The sequence below is a fragment of the Paralichthys olivaceus genome, chromosome 15, assembly GCF_024713975.1.
Source record: "Paralichthys olivaceus isolate ysfri-2021 chromosome 15, ASM2471397v2, whole genome shotgun sequence".
NCBI lineage: Eukaryota > Metazoa > Chordata > Actinopteri > Pleuronectiformes > Paralichthyidae > Paralichthys > Paralichthys olivaceus.
The window spans coordinates 21,474,591-21,489,886 of NC_091107.1; the positions used below are offsets into that span (position 1 = coordinate 21,474,591).

Here is a 15,296-nt window from a genome sequence, read left to right on the forward strand (position 1 = left end):
CGCAGCGCTGCGGCTTCAAGCACACCCTCAATCTACTGACAGCGCACTGTGAGGCTTTGCCCTTTTAATTCTCTCCACATCAGCCATTAACACATAACATATTTCAGGAGATTTCATTAGTGGCATTAAATGAAGGAGTTATGACTTAACAAGCTGCTCCCTGACACCTAAGTTTGTTATTAGACTATTAGCTTCGTAATGGTTAGTTAAGATCTAATAGTTGTCATGAAAAGCGAAAATGTGAAGGCTGCTAGAAGTGAGGAGCTCAGCCTGCGGCCAGGGTGATGCAAATGTTCAGTCAACATTAGTGGGATTACAGAGACTGCATTATGAAGCGTTACTGCTAAAGGCGAATGCTGCAGTGTAATCAAATTTGCACCCTCCTCCTCTCCACCACCACCCAGAGAGCGCAGATCCGTCAGGGACTCAGGCCACGGAGCCCTTCCAGCTGCCGGGTCCTCCACACAAACCCATCGTCACGGATGTGTCCAAGAACAGCGTCTCCCTGACCTGGCAGCCCAACGCCCACGAGGGAGGAGCTGCCGTCACCTCTTACATCATAGAGGCCTTCAGGTAAGTCTGAGCTACATCAAAAGCAGATGATGTCTCTGTACATGTTAATGGTCGTCAAGGACAAATGAGACTTTGTTCAGGGACCCTTCAGGGACCCGTGCCGCAGTCTACGTGTGTGCTTTTTTGTCTTTGATTGATTTTGCCACATATTCCTGTTCTTCAACAGTCAAGGCTGTATTCTTCTTACATTCAGTCTTAACTTCAAACTCTATTTAACAGTATTGTGTTTGTCAGTAGAGAAAATAATCTTTAAGCCCATGATGATGAAATGCGCTCACAGTTTGCAGCTCTTTAAAGTCAGCCGAGCTACCGCATTAAATATTGTTATATTATTATTATTAGAGAAGATGCAATTCACAGAACAAATATTGAGTGAAATGTACAAAGAATGTTATCGTTTCACACAACAGTTTGGTCTGGTAATATACATGTGGAAGGACTCTGCCTTTCCTGTCCTCCATAGCAGATCTAGACACTCGTGAACCTTAATGCACCTCAGCGGAAACCTTCAGGTGCTGTCAGTTGAGAGGAAGTTCACCTTGGAACAAGTAGGGGGGAAAGTAGATTTAGATTTAGAGGCGGATGGTTGGCTGGATGGGTGGGATTGGGTCTCCAGATGAAGATAGGCTGCATTATGGGGAAATGTGTCCTTCCAATTTGATAAAGAGGGGAACACCGGCAGAGCTTAATCAGATCCAGACGCACACTGTGGCCAGTGGCTGCAGCTGAGCATTTCTAAGTAACGCAAACTGATTCTTTATAAAGCAGCTGGAGGGGACCACTGGGATGTTTGCAATAACATTTCCTTGCCTGAGGTGTGAAGGTTTGTTTGTGGGAACACAGGGAAGAGAGAGGCTTGGCATGTGCATATGTGTGTGTTTGTGTGTACAAATGCAGTGTGTTTATGTTTCTTTATTTAACATACAAAGACTGCCTTCATTTTCTCTCCTTCGGGGTCCACAGCCTTGTGAGTGGGTGTGTGAACTCCCTCTGAGCATCTCCTCCCTCAAAGTTACCTTGAAAGCATCGCTGGTGCAGGGCAGACTGCACACACACACACACACACACACACACACACACACACACACACATGGTTGTACATCTATCTTAGTGAGGACATTCTTTGACATAATGCTTTCCCTAGCCCCCTACCCTAACCTTAACAAACACAACTAAAACCCTAACCTTAACCTAATTCTAACCCTAAAACCAAGTCTTAACCCTGAAACAGTCCATTAAAAGTGTGTCAGAAAATGAGGACCGGAGCAAAATGTCCTTATAAAGATATCTGTACAAGTACACACACATGCACAATGAGTATTCATGAGTCATTCTCATCTTTGGTCTAATTGTGCAGTTCAATGCTGAAGCTGGTGCACCACAATCCCCCACAGTACCCTCGGGTAAAATCTAAAAGTGTCGAACAAATGGTTAGGGAAGGTTTTGTTACTGCTGCTCTGTTTCATGGTGACAATAAATTCTGAGAGAAAAAGGGAGACGGGAGGAAAAAGGGGGGAACAGGTTTGAGGGATGGTGGGACAGTGCGTCAGGGTAAGTGCCACAAAGCCAAGAGCAGAGCCTTCATACAAGCCTCACAGTGTTATTCATCAGGACAGACTCTTGTATCATTTGAAGGGAATCTTCCAGCGAGCACAAACTTTTATGGGCCAAGCAGATTTGCTCACATCTGCTATTGTTTACAAGATTAGAAATATTAGAGGAAGCCAAAAATAGATGCTGCCATCGCCTTGAGATCTCCCCATGCACTGGTTAATAATTGTGTAGCTGCATCAAATCAGCATTGCAAAGCAACTCCTCAGTGCAGTATGAAAGTGGTGCAGAGCCACACAGCCTAACTAAGTACTCAAGCACTGTACTTTTTAAATTTTCAATCCATTTAAGGACAGTGCTCTTTAATAAGCATTGCTGTAATAGTGTGTGAGTTAGCATGACATACCAAAATACAAATATATATATATATATATATATATATACATACAAAGTTGTTCAAGATTTCTAAGCATACACAACAATAATAAAAAATAAATAAATTACAAAGAGACTTGTGTCACAGGGTTCAACCTCTGGACACAGAAACTAGACGACAAACAAATCAAATGAGGGATATTAATGTTCATGTAAATATTGACTAAAGAGAATGTTGTACTTCATTGTTAAACTAAAACCACAAAATAAAGACCCACTGAATATATGTGTATATAAAGGGTTTAGGATTAATCTGACAAACCACAATAAAAGACATGGGTTACTTGAAGAAAGACAGGTAATAGACAGCAAAGGAAAGGTCAGCTCAGACACAGATCCAGTGAGTTTTAGTGATTCAATTTGTTCTAAATGAACTGCGTATGTGTCCAGTATTTGCTGTGCATGAAGCTGCTGGGATGCATTTCCATTCTCTCCGCTTTAACTGAGAACACAGAATGAGGTACTTCACTGGAGTATTTGAGTCCTGGCTCTTTACACTACACTGCAATTCACAGGGAGTTATTTAACAATGATTTGTTACTGTAAAACATATGAGGAGCTTCTTAGATGTGCTGCTGTGTTGTATACTATCCAACAAACTACCCAACAGTAACCACAATTAAAACTCCAAGGATTATCAAGGGTACATTTTCTTACCACATTGACATAAACAATGGAGTTTTCAACTCTCCAGTGAAATGTTCCATCAGATACTGAACATGGTGCATAGACCGAGCTCAGATGTTGGGACATTACTACCTGTGTCGTGTTAAGATTAAATCAAACTGTGATTATCTGAAACTGAACACCAGTTCTTTCTGTCTACGTTTTCACAGCCAATCAGCAGGCAGCACATGGCAGACCGTGGCTGACATGGTCAAGATGGAAACGCACACAATCACTGGTCTTCTCCCCAACACCATCTACCTGTTCATTGTCCGAGCCGTCAACGCTTATGGCCTGAGTGACCCAAGCCCCATCTCTGAGCCCGTCAGAACACAAGGTCGGTCTGCGTACCTCGCACAGCAAACAAAAAACCACAACTGTAACTGTGGAGATCACCGCAGTGTGTGCTCATCTGCTCAGCAGTACAGTGAATATGTGTGTGTTTCCTCTCAGATGTGAGTCCTACAGGTCAGGGAGTGGACCACAGGCAGGTGCAGAGGGAGCTGGGAGAGGTGGCTGTCCAGCTTCAAGAGCCTGTCACGCTAACAACTTCCTCCATCAGAGTATCCTGGACTGTGAGTTACTCCAAACCTCTGTTGTATATAGAGATGGGGCATAAGTTAGCAGTTAGTGCTAGGTAAAGGATAAATGAACCATGTATCTCATTCTGTCTTTGTTTTTGTCATTTTCCCCGGCGGCTGCCACACTCTATCCATCAAGGTGGACCGTCAGTCTCAGTACGTCCAAGGCTACCGTCTCTTCTACAGACCCAGCGGTGGATCCTGGCTCCTCCAGGACATCAACTCCCCCTCTGAGCGCAGCACTGTCCTCACCAGCCTGCTCAAAGGAACTGAGTACGAGATAAAGATCCGTCCCTATTTCGACGAATTCCAGGGCAAGGACAGCCGAACGCTACTGGTCCGAACCCCAGAAGAAGGTATGAAATCTCATACAATCTGAAACATGTGTCTGGGTCTGACAGAACTTTTTTTAATAAGCTCGGCCAGGTTTTCTTTGGCACTTTGGGGCTTTGAAAAATGGCTGCTCATTAGCCTGTATGGCACTGCATCAGTCTCAGTAATGTTATCTGATTTTAGGGTTAATTTTCTATCCTCATCTCCATCCTGACCCATCCTGAGGGTTTATATTGGTTGATGTAGATGAAAAATAGGAGAGCAGATGTCTTTTTATTGCCTGAATAGCTTATTCTAGCAAAGAAAAAATATTATTAACCTTTAAACACAATGACTAAAACTTTATTCCACTCTGATACAGCTCACGTACATGTTTCCTGACTTGCGTTTTACATGTTGTCACTTTTATTGTGTGGAGTATTATCGTTTTTGCAGTTTAAATTGTTAATATGCAATTTATTTTTTACAATACGCATTCATTGTTACCACATGTCAGTATGCTGATGACATGAAACCTCTTACAGTCCCCAGTGCCCCGCCCAGAGCTGTCACAGTGGCAACGGTGAAACTAAGCAACAGCTCCAGCATCAGCGTCTCCTGGGAGCCTCCGCCCAGCGAGATGCAGAACGGCATCATTCAGGAGTACAAGGTAAAAACATCTCGGCTGAGTCAAGTCACACAAATAAACATTACACACAGAAAACATCACATTTCACACAAAATATGCACTGTGATAAATAGAACATGGGGATAAATAGAATCACTCAGTGTGACAAAATAAGTTAAAACACTCCTGCAAGAAAACAATATGTGTTAAATATTACTGTCACCCCTGTGCAGAAGCTTAATGTACAAAATATTGAAAACAAATACATGTGTACAAATCACAAAACTTGAGGTACAATAAAGAAAGAAGGGTGTTGTGGATGGTGGAGAGAATGTTTCAACCTCTGGAATGTTTCATTAAATTGTGGTACATTCACAAATAAAACCTTGTCAAAGGAAAATAAAAATCTCTGCAGTGTTTTTAAACTTCAAACGTAGAGTAGATCACACTGCTTAGTGGTCAGGTTTGAGGGACTATTGTATGTTTAACAGTGGGAACTGACTCTGCTTTGATGTCCTTTTGAACAGATCAGATTATTGCAGTCTATATTAAACTGTTTCATCAGGGAATAAAAATGGAAATTCACTCTGAGCTGAGGAATGTAGATAGATATATAAAAGTGCTCCAAAACCCCACCTGAGACTGGAAGCAGCTTCAACTGTGCGTATTCCAACAGGTTTGGTGTGTGGGCAGCGGCGGAGACAACCAGACACGCTACTACATCAACAGGACGGTGGACGGACACACGTTGTCCACCGCGGTGAAAGGCCTGATGCCCGGGGTGCTCTACCAGGTGGAGGTGGCAGCGGTGACCAGCGCCGGTGTCGGCACTCGCAGTCAACCCGTGTCTGTCCTCATTAGTGAGTCCGCGATCAGTTAGACAATAAGAATGGATCAAGATGCAGATGTACTATAGACCATGTAGTGTGGTACAGACTGAAACACCTTATCATCTATTTAATTGTTGTTTACACATGTTCATGGTGACCAGAGGATGAACCTTACTGGCTTGTTCCCCAACACTTTTCCTTTTGTGCAACCATGACATGTTAGGTCCAGGAGGGTTAGATTTAGTAAGTCCAATATAAGTTATAAAAGCTGCAGATTTAGCATAACTTTGAAGGCTAATTCAAAATGAGCATCTTCAGTTTTGTTTTGACCTTTTGACTTTTCACGAAGTCCATTTGTTCCACTGAAAATAATGCACGCTGCACTGCGAGGAGTATTTCTCACACTACTCATCCATTTGTGCACATTTTCAGCATTAACATCCCTTTTCTTTGCGATGGCTAGTTTTAGACAAGCCATTTTAGTTTTTGAAACTGATCCCCTGACTACTGACAACAAGCTTTCTAAATGAATCATCTTTTGGTTTATTTACAGTGGTGACTTAAGCTCAAAGCATTGCTGTGTTCCCCGTCAGTTCTTCCTTTTCATCTTGTTTTCCCAACTGTCTCCTTCCCCCCCCAGAGCTGCCAGCTGAACAGCCCTCCATGCCAGGCGGCGGGAGCAGCGGAGGCACCAGCGACAGCGGCGAGGAGAGCAGCGTAAGTCTGGCCGAGCAGATTACCGACGTGGTCAAACAGCCGGCGTTCATCGCGGGCATTGGCGGAGCCTGCTGGGTCATCCTCATGGGCTTCAGCGTCTGGATCTACTGCAGGCGCAAGAAGAGGAAGGAGCTGAGCCACTACGCCGCCTCCTTCGCCTACACACCAGCAGGTCGGGGAGGATGATCATGATGTTGATTTGAATGATTTGTTGTCACTGACCTGAGGCTGTCCACTGTCTGAAGTGATATTTCACACTCCACAGTCATGGAAAAGTGGAATTTAAAAAGCTGCCAAAGGCATTTTATATTTACATTCTTTTTTTAAAGCCTGTAATTTTTTCTTTTACTGCATGAGTGAGTTTACTTCTCTTCCTCACTCTCTTCTTTTCTTTGCAGTTGGTTTCCCTCATGGAGATGGAGCAGGACTCAATGGAAGGTAATGAAATAATATTCAACATTTAAATTCTGCCTTCTCCATTTAAAATCATCAATAGAGCGTCCTGATAGCTTTCTCCACATGCAGCTTTCTCTTTGCTGCTCCTTCTGCGTCCATCTGGACCGTCGCTGGTGTTGCACTGTTTCCCGCCATGTCCTAAATTAATGCCTGAATGTCTCTGTAGACCCGGCGTGCTGGGAGGCAACATGGGCAACTACCCGTGGTTGGCAGACTCTTGGCCGACCACCAACCTTGTCCACAGTGGTAAAGAGGCCGTCAACTGCTGCACCACCAACCACGATACGGCTGAGAGATACTACAACGGTAGGATGCTGCTTAGAGAGACTTGCCTGTTAGATACAGTACATGATTGTCTGTATTTATGTTGCTGTTCTCATGTGAACACTGTTGTGGCAGATTTTCTTTCTAAAGCATCATTGAGCATGGTGATAAATAGAATCACTCAGTATGACAAAATAAGTTAAAACACTCCTGCAAGAAAACAATGTGTTAAATATTACTTTCACCCCTGTGCAGAAGCTGGAATATCCAACTACTTGAATCAGACAGAGAAGTACAGCATGGGAGGCTCCACTGAAGGTCCCATCTACAGCACCATAGACGCCACCAGCGAGGACCTGCACAACTTCACCTACGCCCAGCACACCTCCACCACCCCGTACGCCTCTACCTCCATCATGCCCTTCACCAACCAGACGCAGGCGCCGGCCCACGGTACTGAGCAGCAGGATGAAGCTCACTGGATAATCCAGCCGGGTCCTTCTGGAGCTCAGTACGCCCAGCCGGACCGCTGCAACGGTGAGGAGGCACCGCACACTCAACTGACCAATCCCTGCCCCTAGTACCAGCTTCTAAGTGAATTCCAGTAGTTTCGCATGTTCCATCATTGCCTCCAGACTATGAAGATTATTTTAAAAAGATCTCTTCTTCAGCTTTATTTTTTTGAATACCTGATTGCTCTTGTTTTTATTCATTCGTTTCTAGTTTCTAGTTCGAGCGGGAATTAGCCAAATAGTTGATCAATAGACAAGGCTACTACTTTGATCATCAAAACATTATATAGGTAAAAAAAAAAGATGGGCCAGTTTCAGCTCAGTTGTGAGGACTTCCAGTTTTTCTTTGTGATAGGAATCTTGATATTTTACGGTTTTGGAATGATGACAGGAATAACTATTGAACCATGATGAGATTTTCTTTACCGGACACCTTTAATGTCAATTTTAATTTCGATGTCAATTTTATTTACATTGCACATTTAAAACAACTTTGTTGACCAAAGTGCTTCACAAAGTAAAAGGTGCAACAGGAAAACAGCAAAATATAAATAGTGAAAATAAAAAGAAAGCCAAAGAGAAGATAATTAATGAGTCCATTAGGAGACGTAAAAGTTAATTATAACATTTTGAATTCGATCCTGTGACGAAAGCCAGTGGAAGGAGCGCAACACAGGTGTTATATGGTCCCTCTTTACTTTCCTGTCAGGAAGCAAGCAGCGAGTAATGAGTCGATAACTGAGAAAGTAATCTCTGATTGTTCAATTATAAAAATAAACACTGTGGCTGAATTTCTTGTGCCCTATTAATAGATTGAAATGACTGGTTTATTGAAAGGTCAAATGAAAACAGCTTGTTTATATCTTCTCATCGTGTTTGCCTGATCCCAGAGCCATATTCATATCTTTCAGCCACAGGCATGCTGGGATACGCGTCAAGTCAGCTCGATGTGACAAATTGACGTCTTCCAAGTGGCTCATCGTGTCCCTCTCTCTGTCTGTGTAGTAGGTAAGCCCAGACAGAAGGCGATGGGGAAGGCGGTCAAAACCCCGTCTCTGACCTGGATGGAGTCATTGCCCCCTCCGCCCCCCATTGGAGAGCTGGAGCCGAGTGAGCAGGACGACCAGCTCCCAGAACACGAGGACATGGACTTAGGGTGAGTCAGACTCCTCTGTCATCATTAAGACTTACTGTCACTTGTGACTGGCACATTAAGTATCAGACCTATCGTACTGCTTTTGTTTTTTTGCCGCCGGCTTTGACAACTCAATTATCTGGACCTTGGTCAGCTGCTTTATCTGTTTTTCTGCCTCTTAAAACACAGTTAGCTGTGTTCCTCTTTACTGGTCGCTAACTGCAACCTCAGGACAAAACTATTACTAAGTATCACACTCATAGCAGTGATCCCACCCAAGTGGAGGTTTAGCCTCCTGTAGTTTTGCCAAAGGCAAGGCTCTCTAACTAGAGTCTAAAAGGACAGCATTAATCTTTAAGTAGCCTCATAGCTATTTGCATTTGAAGGCAACAGTGAGCAAACAGGCCACCCTCAGCAGTATCTCTTTAGAACCCATGAGGAGAGGAAGCCGCTGCATCATAAGGCTGTATCCCTCTTCTCTGTCGCTTGTAGCTCGGACGAGGAGTGGTGCCCCCCCCTCCCTGAGAGGACGTACCTGATGGAGGGCTGCGAGGAGGGACCCTTGCCCCCGCAGAGAAACATCGCCTGCTCTCCGGCCACCTCCTACAGTCACCAGTCGACCGCCACTCTCACCCCGTCGCCCCATGAGGAGACCCGAGCCCCCCACGACCTCCCCCAGCAGCTGTCACGGTATGTAAACGGACAGGGTCGTCGACGGGCACCTAGTGGCTGTGCTTGTGTTTGAATCCATTGTATGACAGTCTTTGTTCATTTCAGCAAATATACCAATGTCGTCTCTTCCCATTCAGCTGTATTATCCACTGTCAGTTAATAGAGGGACAGTGCGAAGGTCCTCATGATGTGATGAATAAACAAAGTTACTGTTATTTATTTCCAATACATTTTTTTAATACAGAGAAATTCCTTATGATTAAGTTTGTAATCAGTCTACAGATCTTATTATAGCATCGTCTCATAGAATGAAGCACATCCTCTGTTACTGTGAGGTTTCACCTCTGACTCTAAAGTGAGACTGGGTAACTTTTGAGAGACAACAGTAACACAATCACTCTCAATTGAACGGTGGCATTCACACTTCAACGCACTCTTGCTCCGCATGAATACACTCTGGGGTTTGGTTGCTACAGGCTTACATAGTCTAACACTGCAGCTGCAAATTTTCACAACCATCACAAACACTTCTTGAGGAAAAACAACATCATTGCATCCAATTTGTTTATTTTATGTGATTTTTACATAAATAATATTCATGGATTCACATGTACCATTGTTTTCGGAAATGGCTATTCCAGGGCCAGATGTTAAATAACCATTTAAATGAGAATGGAGCAGAAAACACTGAAAACTCTTCCACCAGCAAACAAACATTCTACACTTTTTCCTGTGACACAGACCTCACTCTGAAGCAAAGATTTCACTTCGGATTTGCCCTCTCCAGTAACACGTTGCCCTTATTTCCCATAGCAGAAGGTTACCCTGCGGTCCAGTGCCAGTTCCCCAGGCGCCAAGCCCGTCACTCACCCAGTCCAACCCCAACCTCTCGGGCCAACAGCATCACGGCTCATCAGAGGTTGGCACGCTGCAGTGCCAAAGTCCTGCCCATCGCTGCCTCCACAGCCAGGGGCCGGCTCTGAATGAAGACACCGGCAGCGCGACTACACCCGGTAAAGTGACTGGCGGCGCCTTGTCCTCACACACACGCAGACACAAGCCTGCACGCAACACACAGACTCAGCAAGCAAGGTCATGTACAAACATACACATATGCATTCGTCGTTTCAATAACCCACACGCATCAAACACATCAAAGACCTGCAGTCTGTTCATACACTGTCTGATGCTTTCCCTCTTTGTCACACAGTGCACGGCCGCTCGTCCCCAGCAGACACGTGCACTCCTCCCAGTCAGAAATCACGAGTGAAAAAAAAGGTGTCGAAGAGTTCAGCATTCAGAAGAGATATACAAGGAGGTGAGTGGGTTTGGATTCAAAGAAGTTCACTTCAGGGACAGGGGGAAATTTCTGTTTTTCATTATTGACATTTTCTCAAATTCAGAGGGTGTTATCAAACCCACAGGGAACAGATTATAATTACAATATTATTTTGCATGACCATGGCAGGGACTCTGCTGGAGGACAGTCGTATATCAAATGTTCTCAGTAGCTGAATACCCAGCTCTACTGCAGAAGAGAAAATCACATCCACAGTATTTTCCTTTTAATATTTATTGTTCTATGTCAGTGAGCAAAGAAAAATGCAGCATACTAATCCAACACACACACACACACACACACACACACACACACACACACACAGCAACACCATCTGTGACTGAATATTTACGATTCTGATTTGAAGATGTGTGGCTCATCTTCCTGATTATCGACATAAATCTGATTTGTAATCTTAGTTTACATACACACAGTTTCTCCACACACCATATGCTTAACTACCTCTCTGTGATGGATAAGATGATAATCTAAAGTCGCACTGCTTTGTTAATGCATTAACCTTGAAACTAATTAAACAGCACGTGGCTGAATGTGACCCTCATGTTCATAACTCTAATTCTAACAATCAGACAAAATGAACGCATCAAACACACTAAAACAAGTCTCTGAAATGTTCTTAATTATACAATAAAATATAAAGCTGTTAAGTTCTGTTAGTGAAATAAAAAAAAAGCTCAAATGCTAAAGAACATGAACTCTTATTATTATTATTCTGAACTTCTTTGTGTATAATTTTCTCTCCATCTCTATCCGTTTAGATCTGCCCCCACCTCCGGAGCCACCCCCAGAGGAGGACAGGTTGAAGGGTCTCCAGGGATGCATGGAGGCCAACAGTGTGGGGAATGGTGCGGTGTCGTCCCTGGAGAGGAGTGAATGCAGCAGCGGTAGCCACCAACGGAAAGGCTCGGCACAAAGACGCGCTGACAGTAAGACAAAGTTCTGCAGTTCGGTTGTATTTCAGTCCCAAGTCAGTTTATGACCCAGTGTACAGTTTTGAGGTCAGGGCAGAGAGTGTGTTCCCTGCTGAAATATTTCCATGTGACCAGAAGTGGAACCAGTTATAAAGCTGCAGGATGCTTAATGTCAAAACAAGAGTGTTGGCCAATAAGAATGTCTCCCTGAGCATCTTTAAATAGACGTTTTCAGACATGACCTTCAGAGGATGTGCGAAAAATGAGGTCCGGACTGTTGTGAACATCGTCAACACACTCATTCGCTCGTGGTGCCTCCTGCAGAGAATCTTCTGCTGTGTTGTCGGCAGAAAGTCCAGAGGGTCTCACACTTCACACAGCCCCTCCTGAGAATGTTCGATGGCTCTCCAGAGTTCAGTACTTGTCTGAAAGCAGCTATAGTTTATTTCTCCCACAGACACATCTCTCTATTTAACCTTTCCCCAATAGACACTGCGCTGCCTGTTAGACAACTGACTCAAGGTCTTACCTTTAACCCCATCCTCTGTCCTTCATCCTTCCCTCCCCAGCTGACGAGATGATGCTGTATGGCGGGAAGGCCTGTTACCTCTCCAGGAGTCAAATGTCCAGTAACTGCTCGACCACAGGAAGCTCCTCGTCTAGAGGCTCTACAGGCTCCCGGGGGCTCAACTCTGCCCGAAAACACAACGAGGTAGAATACGGCAAAAAGAGGATTTATATTATTTAAGTGCTTTTCTGCAGGACAACATGTTTCTTGTTCACTTCCGGTGGTTTTACAAATTGATGCATTCAGATATTCCTGAGCATGGGGAACAAAGTCTTGATTTGCTATGGAGCCGTTCATGTGGTTTAGTTTTATCTACATATCATTACCTACACTCCATTAATCACACATCATCTTACACAGTGTGGGCTCATGGAAAGACCAATACATTAGCTTGTTACACACACACACACACCAACATGCACTCATACTGATCTACCATTACCATCTACTCAGGGATGACTTCACAGTGTTAAGCGTGCACGCCCACTGCTCTCAATGGAGTGCACTTCTGAAGCCTCACTTCACTGCGGGAGCGCTTCTTTAAATGCACCCCCTGCAGACTCCCTCGCGACCAGCCACTGTCTTTTATGGAGGAACAAGCTGTGCCAGCTGAATGGAAAGCTCTGTGTGGGTTTCTTTTGCCAGAGCAGCAACACTTACAGTGTTTGACATCTCCCACAACATTACCACAGGTACACAGAGTTAAGCACTTTGAATCTGTAAACACTGTCATGGAAAATGAATAACATAACAAATAATCATTTTGTCAAACAAAATGGTGTATTAAAGAGTTTATGCAGAAATCAAATGCAAACGATCAATGGAAAATTAAGACAGAGATTTATTTGCATGATTATTTTTCTGAGCTACGAAGAATAATCACGCCTTTATCAAATTTACCTTTACAATTTCACAAGAGTTGTCATATATTTCAATTACAAATTCAAACACTTGTAATGTATTACAATTTCACTGTAGGTTTTTGTAGAGAATTAGAATTTGAAAAGTAACTAATAGTAACCGTTGTTAAAGAAAAACTTGTGCTTAATGCAGGAGTACAAAATAAAAATGGAAATACTCAAAGTAAAGTAGCGCAGTATTTCAGATAAGAACTTAGTTCCTCTCAACCACTGCTTTAGTCCATTTTAGCAAAGCGATCCTCTGAAGGTTCAGATCTAAATTTCCTGTGACACAGGAGTGAAGTGAGAGGGGTTATGGATAAACCAGCAGAACTGACCCTGAGAGGAAATTACAAAGTAGAAGGTCAGTCAGCGTACGTGCGCACACTACACAGACGTGGATTTATGAGACGTGAGCCGTGCAGCGGCTCAGACGCTCTTCTCGCGCTGCAGTTGTGAAGTTAACCGCTGTAACCTGAGGCGTCATAAAGCTGCCTGTGTCCAGAGAAAGAGAAAGGACGGCCCTGTCACAGGTCAGCCCACAGCGACCTCAACACACATCTGACATGGGAGCAACTTGTAAAAGTGGCACATACAGACTCACAACTGCTCTCTTCACTTGCCCCCGCACAGAGGTCCCTTGTATCTCGTGCCTCTGAGGTCCCCCCCCCCCCCCCGTGGGGCAGTAAGGAACTCCTCAAGCCCCCTCACTGCCCCCAACTGACCCTCGCTGGCCTTTTCACGCCTTTTCGAGGACATGAAAGCACAAGCTCCTTCGTAATAAAGCTTGTGGTGTTTCCACAGGAAGCCTGGATTGGGTTACCCCCACCCCCCCTTCCTGTGGTGTCGCTGCCTGTTATCTCTGCCCTTTGACCCAGCCGGTCAGTCGTGGACAGATGTGCATTGTCTCCTCTCTGAGGATGTGCGCACAATGCGCATCTGTACTGATAAGGGACATAGAATATGCAGTTACTTGTTTAGCTCATGCAGGACACACTAGTCCTATTGACCTAGCCATGCTCGTGCAAATGTGCTGCTTTGAACAACTTGTGTTTAATGACAAATAAGATCATTCTCAGGTTAAACAAATAAAAGAAATCCAGTTTAGATTCAGGAGAACATGCTACTCTTGAGCTGCTTTCACACATGCACTGAACTCCGCAGTTCCTCAGATTTTTCTCTGGAGGAGGACTTTCCCCCACCTGGCCTCCCACTGTAATGAACATAGAAATCTAGGAGAATCAAGGAGATGTGTGAACACAGCAGGGGAGGACACAAGCGAGTGGGGGGGGGGGGTTGAAGATGCTTCTAATGTGCAACAGAAGCAACAAAGAAAAAGAAGAAAAGAATACGGATATCTCCCGGTGAAAAAATTATGACACACATGTAGAAGACAGACGAAGATGTCATGAGAGTTTGTGGTGATAAGACTTGACACCAGTGTCTGCGTGGTGTCAAGAAAATCACACGATCTCGGCAGCAGAGTTAATGCGTCACTTCCTGTCTCTGTCTGCCGCAACCAGCTGCTCCACCTCTCACCTGAATAATGCGGAGGATTTGATGCTGCTGTGAACACGTCTGTGCAGAGAACCTCCTGCAGTGTTGTGCAGGTGTGAAAGGCTAACTCTTGGTAAACTCAGTAGCCAATTCTCCGGATTTACCGGCCGGTCATGTCTGAAAACGGCTTTGTTGATTTCCGTAGATCATGTGCATCCTCCTCCAGAGACATGTGTTCCCTTCCACTCTTTATTATTATTTGATTCAGTTACAACCACAACAAATGTGTAAAAAATGGAGTTAAGAGGGGACGAAAACATTTTTGGTCTACGATAAGGCTTTGTAACATGAGTCCCAGCAAACTACATGAAATCTGTTCCACTGAGATTTTTGTAGTTTTTACTTACAAACACATAGATAAATAAAAGAAAATTTCATGTGTGTAACTAATCTGCAAAATCACTTTAATATTTTGTCTGTTGGCTGAGATGCCACTTATTATTTTCAGATTATGTCTCTTTCTTTATAGTTGTGGTGCCATGCATATTCACAACACTTCCAGCCTCCATCTCTGCTTCATTTGAAGTTTCATATGTGTAGCAGCAGCTAATTTGATCAGTCACCATGTTAGACAGACTTGTGCAGGCTTCATGAAGCTCATGGAAAGCTGATGTCAAACTTTTGAGACCTGAACTGCTGCTTTTTGTAATATCTGTCCTTACTGAGACA

At 44.1% G+C, this 15,296-nt stretch overlaps 1 protein-coding gene across 7 annotated transcripts in view; it reads left to right on the forward strand.

Annotated features, from left to right (window-relative positions):
* robo3 (roundabout, axon guidance receptor, homolog 3 (Drosophila)) overlaps positions 1–15,296 on the forward strand; it is a 151,821-nt gene that overhangs the window by 135,333 nt on the left and 1,192 nt on the right. For 4 of the 7 annotated variants that reach the window (XM_069509946.1, XM_069509948.1, XM_020085902.2 and 1 more), the window contains 16 exons: positions 405–573; positions 3,396–3,562; positions 3,679–3,800; positions 3,946–4,162; positions 4,664–4,788; positions 5,423–5,606; positions 6,217–6,465; positions 6,692–6,731; positions 6,916–7,055; positions 7,269–7,550; positions 8,531–8,681; positions 9,153–9,350; positions 10,146–10,345; positions 10,543–10,650; positions 11,451–11,618; positions 12,173–12,315. In XM_069509946.1, the coding sequence (XP_069366047.1) occupies positions 405–573; positions 3,396–3,562; positions 3,679–3,800; positions 3,946–4,162; positions 4,664–4,788; positions 5,423–5,606; positions 6,217–6,465; positions 6,692–6,731; positions 6,916–7,055; positions 7,269–7,550; positions 8,531–8,681; positions 9,153–9,350; positions 10,146–10,345; positions 10,543–10,650; positions 11,451–11,618; positions 12,173–12,315 (2,663 nt within the window). The remainder of the gene's footprint in view (positions 1–404; positions 574–3,395; positions 3,563–3,678; positions 3,801–3,945; positions 4,163–4,663; positions 4,789–5,422; positions 5,607–6,216; positions 6,466–6,691; positions 6,732–6,915; positions 7,056–7,268; positions 7,551–8,530; positions 8,682–9,152; positions 9,351–10,145; positions 10,346–10,542; positions 10,651–11,450; positions 11,619–12,172; positions 12,316–15,296) is intronic. The other 3 variants (XM_069509947.1, XM_069509949.1, XM_069509950.1) reach the window with 2 other exon arrangements.